Genomic DNA, 18,013 nt, shown 5'->3' on the forward strand with positions numbered 1-18,013 from the left:
CTTTGGTAGTGATTGTCTTCGAAACTAAAACTATGAAGTTGTACTCAAATATGCATGCTCACAAGAATGTACATTTTTCTAATTTGTGTATGTCCTATTCCTTCAGAGGTTCTCAAAAATGGTCATATATGGGTTGTGCCACATACAACTATATAACAGCTTCTGCGGAAACACTGAAATGTGAAATATTTAGCATCTTTCAGTTTGGAAATGCATTTTTTAAATTGATTGTCGAATGCATTTCATGTTCATTTCTTCTATTTGGAAAGTTTACTCCTCCATCAGTTCTTGAAAATTCAGAATGCTGCAAAAGGGCTTAAAATACATTTTGAGTTCTGGATAAACAATAATATAGGGAAATAAAATCCCAAGGAAGACACTTTGAGTGCTTATCTGCATGTGTACAGATTACAATTTCATGTTTAAATAAGCTTTTGATTTTTTTATCTGTATTTTGGGAAATTATTGTAGTGTAGTGGTAGTCAGGAACATATTTTTCCCTGCAGAAACTCTCAGGTTTAGTACTCCACTTGAAAGGGTTAGGTAGCAGGGGAATTTAAAGACCTTTCCTGGGAGCTTTGGCTGTTCCTAATTCCACTTAAAGGTAAAAGAAAGTTTGGTCAAACCCCAAATTATTAACAGTGAAATTTGGCATTTGACCATTAGCAATTGTTAATGTCAGTCATATAATGAGAAACAGAAGTGTGTGGACTTTTTCTGGAAGTTAGAAATTTGTGGAGCTGCATACAGTATATCAAATCTTTGTTAGTACACTATTTCCGTCTCCCAGTAAAATAGAAAACATAGAACCAAAGTATATCTCAGCAATTCTAACATGATGATAAAAATGGTTAGGTGTATAGAACAGTCAGAAAATGCAAATGTGTTGTTGGAAGTTATGTATAAGAAAAGGGTTTTGTAGAACAGAGTGGTAATATGCTCCCTCTGGACCTCAGGCAGTATGGCTCGGGAGTTAAATTGCCTCTGGAGATGTTTTTGAAATATGTGCATATGTGTTGGGGCACATGTTTGTTTTCAAAACACAGTACTGTACTTAGTTTTAAAATCCTTGCCTCTTCTGATTGTTTATATATTTTACGTGAACTGGAATAACTTGAATTTTTGCATGCTTTCTTAATTCCTAATGTGGGCAAAATCTTTTATCTGTGTGGGGTTTCTCCCCCCCCCCCCACTGCCATGAAGCAAAATCTTCTCTTTATGAACCATCCTCTTTTTATATTCCTCTCGTAGCTAGTTGCTTTAAATAGTTGCCGTATATTGGAAGTGTACAGATGCTTCTATATTTCACTTTTAAAGTGAACCTTTTGCCTCTTTATTCCTTTTGTAAATCCCCATCCATAGTTCCCACCACAGCTGCCAGCACTCCTGATGCTGTTGACAAGTACTTGGAGACACCTGGTGATGAGAATGAGCATTCCCATTTCCAAAAAGCAAAAGAGAGGCTTGAAGCCAAGCACCGTGAAAGAATGTCTCAGGTGAGCTGCAAGTTGGTGTTATAAACTGATCTTCCTATTGGAGCTTGATATCCTTTCTCCTCCCTAAAATGATGTCAGAAGACCTCTCCTTGCATAATTTACTGCACAAGTTTTTGTTGTTGTTGACAGTCAGTCTACTGACATGCAGTGAAAGAAAAGTGGTACATATTAGACTTGCATTTTTCATAGAACCAATTTGGGTGGGTGGGTGGGCAGGAATTCTATTATGGTTCTGTGCAAAGTGCAGTGAGACATTTGGAGCTGAAAGGATGTTTGGGTGGGTGGGAAACATGCAACAATGCCCTCTAATGTTTGTGCGACTGTATTTCATTGCCTGTGCACTTTCTCCACACATTGCATAATTTTATTCACCTGTTTCCACTCACCTTTTCTCTCAACTCAAAAGCCCCATTTTAGCCTTCCCTCAAAGGGGAATAGGTTTGTCCCATTGATCCTCTTGGTTGTCCTCTTCTGAAACATTTACAGCTCTAATGTTATGTGTGCACTGCTGTTCTAGGAAAGGGGTAAGGGGATCCTGATTGTTATGGGTTTGTGGTGGTGGGTTTTCAAATCTTTGTATAGAGTTTTGTTTTTGTTTTTAATCCTCATTGAAAGTGTCAGTAAAACCCTATCATGCACACTGATTTCACCTTATCAGTTTCTTACGTTTTTTATTCCTAGGACATATAAGCTTGCCTGCTTTGTAGCTTCTTTTAACATGTCCTCATACAAATTCATTCCGGACAGCTGTCTCTGTGGTCTGAAGCAAATAGCTCTCTTCTTCTCAGGACTGGCCGTGTAGCAACTGTCCAGGCGCAGGCGGAATACCCAATCTCTTGGCAGTCATGCCATAACACTTGCTTAGGTTTTACAGTGTTCTTCATATAACTAGTAGAGACATTTGGGGTTTTTGTTTTGCTTTTTTGAGAATTACCTCATGGTTGGCAGGTGTTTTCCATATGCCCTTTCCCTCAGACATATCAGAACTGCTGATAATCGTAAAACTCGCTGTGTAGAACACCTACTCAGGATAAAATCTAAAATCTCCTTTTTGAAGTACAATGGGGTTGGTGTGATTAGAATATGCCTTGATAATAATGGATGGCATATGTTGTCTCTTCTCCCCATCCATTTCCCTGCATTATATCATGCTGTGTGTCCTGAATTCTGAGAACAGTTTGACTTTGAAATGGCTGCCTTCTTTAAATCTCAGCCCAGAAGTTGTCATTTTCTCGGCATGAAACAGCCAAGTCTTTGAAGTATCATAAATCTGTATGGCTGTGATAGCTTTGTATTTTCAATGAAGGAGAATAACTTTATAAGCACTTATAGGACAACTTCATGGTTCTTGGGGAGCCCTTCTTCAATGAATTCATGTTAATCTAGTGATTTTTATTCTTGTTTCTATCACTTGGGTCTGTCCATCCCACACAGATGATTTTTTTGAAAAAATAGATTATTTCTAAATCCGTGACCTTCAAAAAACGAAAACCCAAAATGTATTTATTTTTCCTTTTCTTGTGACACTTATGTATGTGGATGGTGTCTGGCAGAAGCTGATGAATTTTTCTGACCAGCTAGAGTAAATAGACCATTCAGATTTAACAGATGACAAAAACATAGCCTGCTAAAATAACAGCTTGGGCCAGTGTCTTATTTTTTAAAAGATAATCATGCTCTTCAAGTTCTGCAAGGTATTTATCATCCCTGCACCAGAGTGAACTCTGGGCCTCCCAATTTGCATCTCTTCAGACCAGCCTCATGACCTGCCATTTTATAATCTCACCTTCCTCATACTTAAAATGTTTGAGGAGTGGATGAGAGATGTTGAAAACTTGCTCAAGCCAAATACTGTCTTATCACATTGGCAATACAGTGGTACCTCAGGCAAAGTACTTAATTCATTCCGGAGGTCCTTTCTTAACCTGAAACTGTTCTTAACCTGAAGCACCACTTTAGCTAATGGGGCTCCCGCTGCTGCTGCACCGCCACCACACGATTTCTGTTCTCATCCTGAAGCAAAGTTGTTAACCCGAGGTACTATTTCTGGGTTAGCGGAGTCTGTAACCTGAAGCGTATGTAACCTGAAGTGTATGTAACCCGAGGTACTACTGTAATGCTAATTTCCACAGAGTGTGTTAACCATGTGCACTTTAGATTTGAAGGTTGGTTAAAAAGACAAAAGGAAAAACCTATTGTGTGAAGAATTGTACTTAAAGCAACAGTACATAAAGCATTTGCAAGCAAGACTGGTGGGTATGAATGCAAATATCATAATTCATGGTAAAGGAAAAAATTAAGGTTGAACTATATGTTAAGCTTAATTTCATAGCATTCAGCTCATCTTTTGTTTTTGTTTTTTAAAAATTACAGCCGCAAGGGAATGATTCTTATTAGATTCACAGCAAGGAAGGGAAGGGAGATTTGTCCCTTCCTTGCCCAGACACACACCACAAAAATTGGGGGGGGGGGGGCACAGCTATGAGGCGTAGTTTAAAAAGTACCCATTGGCACCAGTGACATTTAGCTGTGTGTGTTGTGCCTGGGCTGGTTGTGGCAAACACCACACACTGCGAGCCCAGTTATCCACCCCCACCTGCAGTGTCTGTAATTAATGTAACAAAAACAAAAGATGTAGCTGCATGGATTCTTAGTTCAGGACTCCCCCATTTTGGAGGCACAGCTAATAAACTAACAAAACTACCACAAAATAGCAGGTTCATTGAAGAAAAAAATTCCAGCGCTTACAGCCTCCGTTCCAGAACAACAGGCAAAATATTTGTACCCCCTTTTTTAAAAAAAGCCCTGCAAAAAAGCAGGCAACCTCCCCATTCCCCTCCAAAACTACACACACACACACACACACACACAATCATCTATCTATCGTCTATCATCTATCTATCTATCTATCTATCTATCTATCTATCTATCGTCTTCCTATCTATCTTATCTATCTATCTATCTATCTGTCTATCTATCATCTATCTATCTATCTCTATCATCTATCTACTTATCTACACACACACACACTCACATACACAAAAAACAAAGCTACAGCGGACCTACAGTCTCAGTCTTCTTTCCCCTATGCCTTGGCTGCTTTTAAGCTTTCTTTTTTATATTTAAAAAGTGTGTTAGATGAAATAACAGATCACACAGATATTTAAATTAATGCTATAGATTCAATAATGTTCAAGGTACTTTGGTCTTTAAGCGGGGGGGGGGGACATATTTAGGGAATGAAGAACCTGATCTCTTAATATATGGTTTCACAAATCATCTGTGTTTCATAATCCCTGAGCATAATATGTAATAGAATCTGCTCACTAATTCATATAACTGTTCAGTTTCTGCCCCCTCAAAAAAGAAAAGGCCTGTTGTGAAGGACCTTAAAATTCAGAGCGCTAATTGTGGGAAAGAGTTTCAGAAGTGTGTTATTTTGCTTGTCAGTTTGATCTTAGCCGTATGCCATTGTTGCAGAAAAACTAAAACACTTCACAGCAAGTGGTATATTGAAGGGAAACTCAATTTTTGCCCATTTGTTTTCCAGCTTTCCATTTAAAACCTGACTTATTTTCATATTGGTCATAGTTAGCTTGGTGGGGTGGACTGAGTAGCAGGGTTGAAACCTGTCCTTGAGAGGCAGTGTATACATTACATTTAGTTTTGTTGCTCTGGGCTCATTATTGGGAGGATACATGAGCTAATAATTAAAAATTTATACACTAAAACAATGCTGCTTTTTTTTGTAAAAATAAAAATCAGGTGCCTGTAATTATAAATTGATAAAAGTGTTGTGGGTGCCAGCTTTGTTGGATTAATTTTATTTTTTCAACCACCCAAGTATCTCAAATCACCTTCTGAGTATGAACCTAATACAATTTGCTCGTTTTGTATTTTATGTCTGGGCAGGTCATGAGGGAATGGGAGGAGGCAGAACACCAAGCAAAGAATTTGCCAAAGGCTGATAAAAAGGCAGTCATCCAGGTAAGGAGAAAAAGGAATGTTCCATACCAATGAGGATTGCAAAATAAAAATAAATGTGTAGCAAAACTGAGTTCCATTGTGTACCTTGAGGTTTGAAAATGTAGGGTTACTTGTTCTGTCCTGTGAATTTGGAGATCACTCCCTCAACACAATGTGGAATCTGCCTTCACAAGTCTAGGTGGCTTAAATCCTGGTCATACGATACCAATACAGCTGATAGTCCTTTTGAGAAAAAGAGATGGATATTGCTACATCTTCTCCATGTAATTTGAAAAATGTGTGAGTCAGGACTTCCATGTTGAGTCATGCTGCAGCCCTGTCAGTGCAATTTGCCACATCTTTATGGTTTGAAGGAAGCATGGGTGGAGGCTCCTTGTGATCTTAACATGGATGCTTTACATATTCTTTGAATTCTGTGATGAAGATGATATGGTACCCATCACCTGTGAGGTGTAGCTGTGAAGAAGTCTGAGCTTAACCACTGTGCATACAAAACACTGTGTGCCTGTTGGGTATTTGGGTTCCAAACTTAAGATCAGGGCGAGCATCTGTACAGTGACACCGATGGGGCCTTAACACTGAACTCTCTCTAACTCTCTCTCTCTCTCTCTCTCTCTCTCTCTCTCTCTCTCTCACACACACACACACACACACACAGCTGCATGGTTTTATTTTTATATATTGCTGCCACAACACAGCAACACACCTCAGTTCCCATCCAGAAGGAGTACCATCACTCACCCACTGCTAAAACAGCTGCCCAATGGGGTGGCAGTGAGTGGCACACAGGCAGGTCAGGCCTGTGAGGGGTTGAGCTGAACCCCTGGGGCCCTTGTCAGTGCCTGATATGTCCAGCTACTGGTGCCAAGCATGCTTAAGACGTAACTGGGTGTTCATTGGGACCTCTTCATTTTTTGCTTCCTCCCTTGCTTGTTTGCTTTAAAAACCCTTCAGTTTAGAATTACCTGCTTTTTTTGAAAGGAAAGGAAAATGATATCTGCTCTTTTTGATCATTAGCTTGGTGAAGAATGGGTTCTCTTTCCTTGATTATGCACACTCAAGCAATTTTTATGTTGTTGGCTGTCCAAGTGGAAACTAAGCCACATCACTGGATCATGCGGAAATGTCATTTCCATGATTTTTAGAGAGTGGGAAAGATTGGCAGCACCCGATAATAAGAAATGCAGGAAACGCTAAATGCCAGAAGCTCCCAGTTTATTCAGTGCAATTCCGAGTCAGTTTAAAAATGGGATATTTTAGAATCACTTGGGTGGCATCTGCTGGTTTCAAGTTTCCTGTTGCTGTCTTGTGACAACTTGTGTTTCTTCTACAACAGCACTTCCAAGAGAAGGTGGAATCGTTGGAACAAGAAGCTGCAAATGAGAGACAGCAGCTAGTGGAGACTCACATGGCACGAGTTGAAGCCATGCTCAATGACCGTCGCCGTGTTGCTCTGGAGAACTACATCACCGCTCTGCAGGCTGTCCCTCCCAAAGTAAGCAAAATAAGGATTGGCATAAGCATATGTCAGCAGCCCAGTCCTATGCATGTTTCTTTGGAAGTAGGTTCCGCTGAGTCCAAGTGGGGCTTAGTCTCCACCTAAGTGAATCCATGCACACTTGTGTGAGAAAAGCCCCACTGAGACTTACGTTTGAGTAAACATGCTTGGGATTATAAGTACATCTGGTACTTTTGTATGGAGTTGAGAGCCTTCTCTTAAGTTCTCTTAAAGATCTCTTAAAAGTCACCAGAGATCACATAATGGTACCATTCCTTTAAACATACAGCATTGTTTTAAAAGTTCAGCGCTATTGCTGTTGGGAAATCACTAGAATATATTGTCCAAAATACAGTATGTGCTACAAAGCAACCTTGTTTTCTTTTCTCTCATATGACATGGTATGAATGAGACTGCAGTCATTTCCTGTGCCAGCTCACTACTTGTTTCACATAGTTTTGTAAAAGTGCTATGGGGGTTGAACCTGAGGGTAAAATCAGTCTTAACCAGTGTTTGTGACAAGTGGCACAACTTTTGACTATTCTGCCAGTGTGTGCTCTTGTCATACCTGTGAGGACAATCCTGATACCAACTGAGCTTTCTTATTTGGTTTGAAAGTTTTGTTAATAGTCCACTGAGACCCCCAGGAATTTTCAAGTGGTTTGCAAATGAAAAAGTCAAGAAAAGCTGATCTTACCCAGTGACTTGATGAACCAGTATAGAACTGTTTTAGGATGGAGCATACCAACTGCTGTACCCAAACTACATGTGACTTGATGTTGCATTCTTATGCTCCATTCCTCCCGTCTGTAGTGCTGATGGAATCACCTTCCAAAGATACTGTTACACCTGGAGATTTGCACCCTTTGGTGTTAATTGGGAGGGCTGCCCTCAGGACCATGGTGAGATAAGGAAAGGGTCATAACTGGACACCACCACCCCCAAGTTGCTTTTTCCAGATTAAAATAATAATGCAACAACCTGGCATTGTACATTTAGCACCCATGGTGTTACAAAGCCGGACATGCTAGTTTTGTGGGTACATAGCACAAGCACAGATATTTAGGATAGATATAAAAGAGTTGCAGAGTGGAATACTTGTGCACTGTCAGAACCAAACAGTTTAATGTAGAGAGGCAAGAACTTAAATATATTTTCCAAATTATTCTGCATTTTCTGAAGATACATTAGGCTATAGAAGGAGAGGAAGAAATATGTAGGTAGAAGTTGTAGGCCCACAAAGATAGGGTTTTTTTGGGGGGGGGTGTTACTGCTATTTATAGTGTATTTAGGTGAGAATTATGATTCTGTCTGATGTGAGACTGGCAAGAAATTTGTCAGTCTCGGTAATCAATAATTTAGGATACCCATCACAATTGATGAGCATACTGTATAATGTGTGTAAACAAGGAAAGTCAGAATTGTAAAAACGAATATGTCTTCTGACAAAGATTAATAAGATGAGAGAAAATAATTTCTGTATATGTGGGAAGTTATTTTATAGAGCTCATACAGCCCCTGCTGGTTTCTATGAGTAATGTTTTCCCCCCAGTTGTTTAGTTCACACAGACACACAACACACAAGTGGGATAGCGACAAACCATATCTGGAATATGGATTTTTGCATGTGCTTATAAATATTTAAAACACAATATTGATCCAATAATTATAGATGTTGCATACTTAATCTTTGATAGAGGCTGATGCAGTTATCCATTTTGGAGAATAAGAGATCCAAAATAGCTTAGTATATTTTAAAATACTTCTCTTTCAGCAGTCATGGTCTCCCAGGTGGTTGCATCCTACCTGCCTTCCATCATTGGACCCAAGGTGGGATAAATAGGGTTCCCAACCAGTTTCATAGAATTGTAGAATTGGAAATGACCACAAGGGTCATCTATTCCAACCCACTGCAATGCATCCATGGCAGGCAGCCATCCAACCTGCTTTCCCATCCCAGCTCTGAATAGATCAAGACTTGCTTATTTTCAGCAAGGTTGTTGCACTATGCACTTTCAGCTACATTGTGGAGAGCTGGATTCTGCTATTAGTATGTTCTTTCCAGCCTTTAAAAATTAACACGGAACTCTTCTGCAGCCAATTGGAAAGGCAGCTGGTGGGGCTGCTATTAAATGCATTTTATTTCATCAGGCAGCAAAGACTGTTAACCACAAAGGTATTGGTGTTGTGTGATTCTTCCAATGGGTACAAGTGCTAGCATCAGTAGTTAACCTTATCAGTAGTTAACCTTATCTTTGTACTTGAGAAACTGTACTCTAATTCAGTTTTCCCAAGTCTAGTGCCTTCCAGGAATGTTGAACTACAGTTCCCATTATCCATGGCCAGTGGACAGGTGGGCTGTGGCTGATAGCAGTGGGAGTCCAAAACATTTGGAGGGCAGCAGGTTGGGGAAAGAACATAATGAGTTTACAGTGGTACCTCGTTTTAAGAACAGTCCTGTTTACGAACGATTTGGTTTATGAACTCTGCAAAACTGGTCCCGGTTTGCAAACTTTACCTCAGTCTAGGAACGGAATCCGATCAGTGGAAGGACACTGGCGGTGGGAGGCCCCACTAGGGAAAGTGCACCTCGGTTTAAGAACGGTTTCGGTTTAAGAACGGACTTCCGGAACAGATTAAGTTCATAAACCGAGGTACCACTGTACAGTGGTACCTCGGGTTACATACACTTCAGGTTACATACGCTTCAGGTTACACACTCCGCTAAGCCTGAAATAGTTCTTCAGGTTAAGAACTTTGCTTCAGGATAAGAACAGAAATTTGGCTCTGGCAGAGCAGCAGCAGCAGGAGGCCCCATTAGCTAAAGTGGTGCTTCAGGTTAAGAACAGTTTCAGGTTAAGAACGGACCTCCGGAACGAATTAAGCACTTAACCCAAGGTACCATTGTACACTGTAATATATTACAGTGGAACCTCGGTTGTCGAATGTAATCCGTTCTGGAAGACCATTCGACAACTGAGGTGCAATGGGCGGTCGGCAGTTTCACTGGAGCAAATGGAGAAACACACCTCGAAAGCCATTTGACTTCTGAAGTGCATTCAAAACGGAAGCATTTACTTCCGGGTTTTTGGCGTTCGGGTTCTGAATCATTCGGCTTCCAAGAAAAACCAAGGTTCCATTGTATCCACAAGTTATCCTGAGAAAAGAACCAACTTAATCTTCTATACTACAAATGGATATCAGGTTTTGGAGAGGTTGCCGTCTTATCTTCCAAATCCTTACTTTAACCTTAATACCACCAATGCAATTTGCAAAGATCAAAGATGACTAAGCATTTGTTACTTTGCAAGGTAAATCTCAAAATTTATAAAGTGATCCTAGAACCGTGATTTTAGATTATAGGTGCAGCTCTGTATGAATCCAACACATCTCTATACATATTCCTGTATGATGTGAGCTTCCTCCTTGGCATCCTAAATTCCATAGCTGCAAGTTAAAATCAAATGTTTACATTGCACACAATCCAAATCCTAGTATTCACTGAGAATAACTAGGAAAACTGACAATTAATTACCTATCTTGTAAATTACAGATTTGTTTAGATTAGTATTACCGTATTTTTCGCCCTATAGGATGCACTTTTTCCCCTCCAAAAATGAAGGGGAAATGTGTGTGCGTCCTATGGGGCGAATGCAGGCTTTCGCTGAAGCCTGGAGAGCGAGAGGGGTTGGTGTGCACCGACCCCTCTCGCTCTCCAGGCTTCAGGAGAGCCGCAGCGCCAGCCCCACAAGGTGGGGGACAGTGGGGAGGCGGAACGCCGCCATCCCGCTGTCTCCCGATGTGGTTTGGAGGCTGACGGCGGGGAGACGCGTGCTTCTCCCCGCCGCCAGCCCCGCAAGCTCCGGGGACAGTGGGGAGGCGCAGCGCGTCTTCCCGCTGTCCCCGGACCTGGTCTGCAGGCGGGTGGTGGGGAGAAGAGCGCTTCTCCCCGCTGACTGCCCCGCAAGCTCCAGGGACAGCTGGGAGGCACAGCGCGTCTTCCCGTTGTCCCCGGACCTGGTCTGCAGGCGGGTGGTGGGGAGAAGAGCGCTTCTCCCCGCTGCCTGCCCCGCAAGCTCCGGGGACAGCTGGGAGGCGCAGCGCGTCTTCCTGCTGTCCCCGGACCTGGTCTGCAGGCGGGCGGCGGGGAGAAGAGCGCTTCTCCCCGCTGCCTGCCCCGCAAGCTCTGGGGACAGCTGGGAGGCGCAGCGCGTCTTCCCGCTGTCCCCGGACCTCGTCTGCAGGCGGGCGATGGGGAGAAGAGCGCTTCTCCCCGCTGCCTGCCCCGCAAGCTCCGGGGACAGCTGGGAGGCACAGTGCGTCTCCCCGCTGCCGACCCCACAAGCGCCTGGGGGGGAAATAATTTTTTTTTTCTTTATTTCCCCCCCAAAAAACTTGGTGCGTCCTATGGGCCGGTGCGTCCTATGGGGCGAAAAATACGGTATTTCCTCTTTGTGGGAAGTAATATTCTGTAGAACTAGAAACTTACGTGAAATACGTTCCTTAGTAATGAAAGCGGCAGAAGATGACTCTTGAAAAATGTTGAATTTGAGTGATCTCATTCATAAATAAACCTTGAGAAACTGAATTTGGGTTGCTTTTACACACAGAAGTTCCTCTGCTTTCTTGGAACTTTGAATTGCTAATTGCCCACCCAATCTGGTTATATGTAAGCGCAGTCAGTTCTGTTTTCAAGAATCTTATCTGCCCATGAGAGACATCAGTATAGCTTAAAATTCCATGCTATTGCCCAAATTAAATTTCTTTTAAAAATGTACTGAACAGTTTTTGTTTTGACAAAACTACAGTTGTTGTCCTTCATTCCAAGGAAAATGCATGGTATTGCAGCTTGTGGCATTGTGCTGCTGCTGTGAACTAACCTAGAAAATCAACCTGGATGGTGTGAGTTATTTGCTGTGCCCAAAGCAATGACTTTTACCATGTAATTCTGTCTATTACATGCCTTTATTTGTCTGTAACAAAGCTCTCAGAGCTGTTTAGAGTAAAGCATTGTAGATCAAACAGTAGCACATCTAACATTGCACATGTAAATAACTGGTGCTTATTCAAAAAAAGGAGTAATTGTATTACTTAATGCAGTTATGCAGCACAGAAAGCAGTGGAAACTGAATGTGCTGGAGGATATGACAGGACAGAGCTGAGAATACTTGACTAGATGCTATCCTAAAGGCTTTTTAGATATCAACATGGAACAGACATTTTATTTTAATTTACAAAATAATTCTGTCAAATACATTCCAGCTGTTGTATCCAGCTGCAAGATTTGGATTATTAATATTTTATATGTATTGGGTGGAATTCAGCATTACTCAAATAACTCAAATGTGAAATTGCTTATTTTCTAACTGAAATATGCAACTTGTCGCTAAGATCAACTTCCATACCTGAAGACTGGAAAGTGGACAATGTAAAACCAGTTTTTTTAAAAAAAGAATTTATAAATTGTTCAGGATCATTAAAACAAAAAGAGATTATGAAGAGCTCCCAAAGGACCTCGCTCAACTGAATGAATGGGCAGTAAAATGGCAAATGCAATTCAGTGTAAACAAGTATAAAGTGATGCATGTTGCGGCGAGCGGGGATCTTAATTTTAAACATATACATTCACGGAGTCTGCATTGGTGGTCAGTGACCAGGAGTGAGACATTTGGGTCAAAATAGAAAGCTAAGTGAAGATGTCAACCCAGTATGGGGCAGCTGTGAAAAAGTCGAAGGAACTGAAAATAAACTGCTGATATCATAATCCTGTTTAACAAATCAGTGGTGTGACTTTTGGGGACTTTTTTATTTTAGAGAAAAGGCAAGTAAGAGGTGGCATGATAAAGGCTTATAAAATTATGCATGGCATAGAGCAAGTGAGAGAGAAAAGTTTTTCTCCCTGTCTCATAAGACTAGAGCTCTTGGTCATCCTGTGAAGCTGAAATATGTTAGAAGATTCAGGAAATTACTGCTGCATGCAGTGTATAGTTAAGCTATCGAACTCACTTACATAGGAGGCCACGAAGGCCACAAACCTGGATGGCTTTAAAAGAGGATTGGACTAATTCATGGAGGATAAAGGCTATCAGTGGCTACTAGCTATTATGGCTGTGCTCTGCTTCCACTCTTCAGAGGTAGTATGCCTCTGAATGCCAGTTGCTGGGAATTATTATTATTATTATTATTATTATTATTATTATTTCTAAACCACTTTATATTTTAAAGAACAAATCTCAAAGCAGTTTACAACACATTAAAACATCAGATGAAACAACCCAGAATACAACAAATTCAAGCTCCAAGGAAAATATTTCAGATCCCTTCTCTTGACATTTTGCAAGTGGACCCACGCCAGTTGCAAAACGCGCCTGGCGCCTAGCTAATTTCTAACACTGCAGATGACCTAAAAATATATATATTTCCCAGTTCGCAAAAGCTTCCCTACTTGGTCACCTCAATCACAACTATTCCGGTAAATAATTTTTGCCCTCTCTAAGCAGTATACAAAAAAGAAGCAACAAAGACAGCTTAAACAAAACATTATAAAAATACAGTTACATATAAAAATGTTACATTAACGCAAAGTTACCAATATATATATGTCAAAACAAAACAAAAAAATTTCCTTCCAGTAGCACCTTAAAGACCAACTAAGTTAGTTCTTGGTATGAGCTTTCGTGTGCATGCACACTTCTTCAGATACCTGTCTGCCATAGTCAAAACAAAAAAAAAATGTTTCCTTCCAGTAGCACCTTAAAGACCAACTAAGTTAGTTCTTGGCATGCACACGAAAGCTCATACCAAGAACTAACTTAGTTGGTCTTTAAGGTGCTACTGGAAGGAAAAAAAAATTTTTGTTTTGACTATGGCAGACCAACACGGCTACCTATCTGTAACTGTATATATGTGTGTGTGTGTGTGTGTGTGTGTGTGTGTGTGTGTGTGTGTGTGTGTGAAGAGTGCTGTTGTGCTCAAGTCCTGCTTGCCTGTTTCCCACAGGGATCTGTTTGGCCACTGCGAGAAGACAGTGCTGGACTAGGTGGACCATTAGTCTAAGTCAGCAGGCTGAGTGTCCTTAGCGCTTAGAATTTAGGCTTTACGTGTTCCTTAGAGATGACTTTGAATCACACTCTGCTCTGAGGTCTGTGAATTATGTATGTGGGTTTGTTTGATTTTTGTTTCCGCAGCCTCGACACGTGTTTAACATGCTGAAGAAGTACGTGCGTGCTGAGCAGAAAGATAGGCAGCACACCCTCAAGCACTTTGAGCACGTCCGTATGGTGGATCCCAAAAAAGCCGCCCAGATCAGATCTCAGGTAACATGTCCATCAGAGACCCCCAACTTTTATTAGTGTGCGCATGCTGATTTCTTAAGACTGATAAATTAAGAAGCAGAGCATTTAAAAAAAAAAAAAGTTTGCAAAGCTTGCAGTCGATTAATGTCAACTAGTATCCCTCTTTGTATGATGATACCTGCTAAATATTTGATACTCTCTGTCGGGTAGTAGGATCATGGGGTTTTTATAACAATTTTAAAGAGGTCAGGCTTTGTACATAGATTTTGTAGTACAGGTAACTCGCAACTTCCACGGGGGTGACCTTCTTGGCCACTGTGTATGTAAGCAAAATTGTGTAAAGCCAGGAACCAGGCCTTCTGCAAGATGGAGGGCTGGTTACCCAGCTTTGCGAAGGAGGTACGAGGGCTCTGGCAGGGTCTTAAGAGTCCCTGCCTCCTTTCCGAAAGCCTGGCACCTCCTTACTAGGCACCACCTTCTCAAAGCCAGGTATGCCCACAGCCACAGCTTTGCACTGGTGTTGGTGGTGGTGGGATAAATAAATGGAGAGTGGGTTTGCTTGTTCCCACCCATGCATAGCTGCTATTGCATAGGTAAAGTAAGTGTAAGTTGTGAGTTACCTGCACGCTGCTCTGCATTCAATTTCTCTGACTATATATATATTTGTATATGTCCCTATATTGTTTAACAGTTTTCCTTGATTCATTATTGTGACCTTTTGGCACCGCTTATGAATATATGTGGCCCACCCCAGTAATTTTTGCATTGTAATGGTATTCTCATGAGGCATCCCATTTTACAGGACACCCCATTTTAGAGGCATTTCCATGGGGAGAACTAGGAGCAGTTCAGCATTCTGATCCCCTCTGGGTCGATTTAGACATTTCTGGCAGGCTGCCAAAAATCCCAGGCTATGCATATTAAAGCAATAATCGTTTGATGCATGTTGCCCCATGGGTGAACTGGTCGGATGCAAAACACACATGTTGGTGTCAGGGGTGTGTTGCCACTAGCCTATCTGTTTCGCATGCAATTGAGCAACTTGTGCAGTAGGGACTATATAAATATTCCCATCTCTGTGAGTATGTGGTAGTGCTGTGAATAAGGGCTTTCTGATGGCCTGGTGGCATACTGTGTAGAACAATGAGGCTTACCATTCAGTTATCTCTGCAGCCAAGGACACCTCTGTACTGCTGAGAAAATTCTTTTCTTTCCATTTGTAATTTATTAGATGCTTCCTAACAGGGAGTTTTCTAGACTGTGTGCCAAAGATTTAATAATACCCTCGCACATTTATGCAGGAGTAAAAACTGGCAAAGAAAATATAGAAGAATTAAAATAGCAGACAGCGTCTGAAAATTCTTAAGAACTTCTGCTTCAATCCCTAGAATCTGTGAAACTGAAAAACATTTTAAAGTTTAAGAAAATAACCATGGGAGCATAGGATTCTGCCGACCTGGAATCACCTGAAGTTTCAGTCTCGGCAAACTGTCAGTCACTGGTAGGGAAGATAAAAATCTGGGTTGGATCCAGTAATGTGTGAGTTGACTTCCACTAGACTTCCACTAGTGCAGTGGGACTTTACACCCACTGCAGCCACCACTACCCCCACCCCCCAGAAAAAATCTGCTCTGGAAGCTCTCCCAATCCTCTGGAGCAGATTTTGATGGTGTGTGGGGAGGACGAGAGGGGTAAAGTCCCGCCGTACAAGCAGAAGTTCATTCTGCCCTTGCAAGGAAAGCACTGGTGGTAACTGTCTTTTCTTGGTTAAAATTGTCTTGCTGCTTCCTGTTTATCTGGGAACATTCCCTTTATCCTTTTCACCTTCCCTTCAGTCCCCAGAGTGAGGCAGGCAGATCCAGCCCATGCAAGTGATTGTTCCTTTTGAACATGGATTAGGAATTCCTTCACCTGCCTGTTCCCAACCTTGTGCATCATGCTGACGTTGGTTTTTGTAGGCAATTTTAATGAGAGTTAATCCTCATTGACATGGGTGGGAACAGCTACAAAGCATACCACTGAAGACATCTGCCACAGAACCGTACCTCTTTGTGACATGGATGACAGGAGTGAATTACTTAGTGACTTCCTAATGGATTTTCAACTACAAAATCAATAAGGTTGACAGGACCGCAAATTGTCTTGTTCTCTGAAAATATAGAGCTGCAGTGGTGATGCCTGCATTTTGGTGGAGTTTCTATATGTGTTGTGGGTTCTCGGGTCTGGGAAGTGAGGAGACAACCTGTTCTGGATGATGTGGCACTCCCAATGAGAGACTGTGTTAGTAGTTTGCAGGTGCTCTTTGGCCTGCTATTGACCCTTGAGATCCAGGTGGCTCCGCTGGCTTATTTCCAGCTCAGGCTGGTTCATCAACGATGGCCCTTCCTGGATAGAGAGTGCTTGGCTGCAATGATCCTTGCTCTAATAACCTGAACACTGGGCTATCATAACACACTCTATGTGGGGCTGGGCTTGAAGACAGTTTGGAAGATGCAACTTGTGCAGAATGCAGCCACCAGGGTGCTGGTTAGCACTCCTAGCCAGGCACATATTACACCAGTTTTAAAAGACCTGCATATTCAAGGTGCTTATGCTGACCTGAAGAACTATTTGATCCCTAAATATCTGAAGGAGCATCTCCCATATGGACCTGTCAGGTGTTGAGCAAGGGAGGCGCTGTTGGCAGTTGCAATGTCATGTGGACTTCATGGGGCGGTGGTAAGTGGTAGAATGGCCAACCTCTGAGTTTCATCTGGTTTGTCACTTGTATATATTTTGACGTATATATTTATATTGGCACACCTTTTTTGCACAGACCTTTTGGAGTGGAAGATGCTACATAGTTTAATCACACTGAGAAATATGCAACTTACCCTGGGGACTGCATGGTGATTCATTGGCCTTGACACATGACTGCAAACTGATCTTGTTTTTTGTGGGGGGTTTTTCAAAAATTCTTTAGGTTATGACACACCTACGTGTGACATATGAGCGCATGAACCAGTCTCTTTCCTTGCTTTACAATGTGCCAGCGGTTGCTGAGGAGATTCAGGATGAAGTTGGTAAGTTGCTTTACTTTTTGCTCGGTGATCTGTTGTCCTGAAAATAGTTTGGCTGTTAATTTTCATTTGTAGCAGGTGGGTGGCGGGGAGAGGAGGATGAGTTAAAAACTACTTGGTCCTTTAGTATTAAGAGTGGATGGTAGCTTTCACATTAAAATGGTGATAAAAGTCTGTGAGTGGGGAAAAATTAATGCAACACATTCTGTGGCCGGTTTGCTGGGAGGGAATCTATGTGGAAAGAGAAATAACTGCTATCTATGTAACCACCCTAAATGGGTGGTGCTTTGAAATCAGGAATGCTTTTGCTATATTTCTTCCCTAAGTATGCAAAACTCTTAAAGTGAACTGGGACAGAAAAGTGGTACACATTTTTAATTATTTAATGGATTTCTAGACCACCATTCAGGGTATCTGCCCTCTTGAGTTGGGTTACAACACCTCACTAAAGTGCAACATTGAAATTATTTAAAACAGCCATAAAAAACTATTTGTAACTTTAAAGCATTACAGCAGATGAAAGAGTTTTTTTAAAATATAAAACTATATTAACAAAGAGCTGGTGCTTGAAATGACTTATTTCCCTCCTTCATCCCAGTCTACTTTCCTTTTTTGTGTGACTTGACTTTTAGATTGCAAACCTTATTGTTGATCATTTGTAAGCCGCTCAGAGAGCGG

The 18,013-nt window shown here is 41.5% G+C and overlaps 1 protein-coding gene across 4 annotated transcripts in view; it reads left to right on the forward strand.

The window, feature by feature from the left end:
• Nucleotides 1–18,013, forward strand: part of APP (amyloid beta precursor protein) — a 145,283-nt gene that overhangs the window by 103,676 nt on the left and 23,594 nt on the right. For all 4 annotated transcript variants that reach the window (XM_083611291.1, XM_083611292.1, XM_083611293.1 and 1 more), the window contains 5 exons: nucleotides 1,363–1,496; nucleotides 5,409–5,483; nucleotides 6,820–6,978; nucleotides 14,169–14,297; nucleotides 17,239–17,338. In XM_083611291.1, the coding sequence (XP_083467417.1) occupies nucleotides 1,363–1,496; nucleotides 5,409–5,483; nucleotides 6,820–6,978; nucleotides 14,169–14,297; nucleotides 17,239–17,338 (597 nt within the window). The remainder of the gene's footprint in view (nucleotides 1–1,362; nucleotides 1,497–5,408; nucleotides 5,484–6,819; nucleotides 6,979–14,168; nucleotides 14,298–17,238; nucleotides 17,339–18,013) is intronic.

The sequence above is a fragment of the Podarcis filfolensis genome (assembly GCF_964270895.1).
Source record: "Podarcis filfolensis genome assembly, chromosome: 4".
In the NCBI taxonomy this organism is placed as follows: Eukaryota; Metazoa; Chordata; class Lepidosauria; order Squamata; family Lacertidae; genus Podarcis; species Podarcis filfolensis.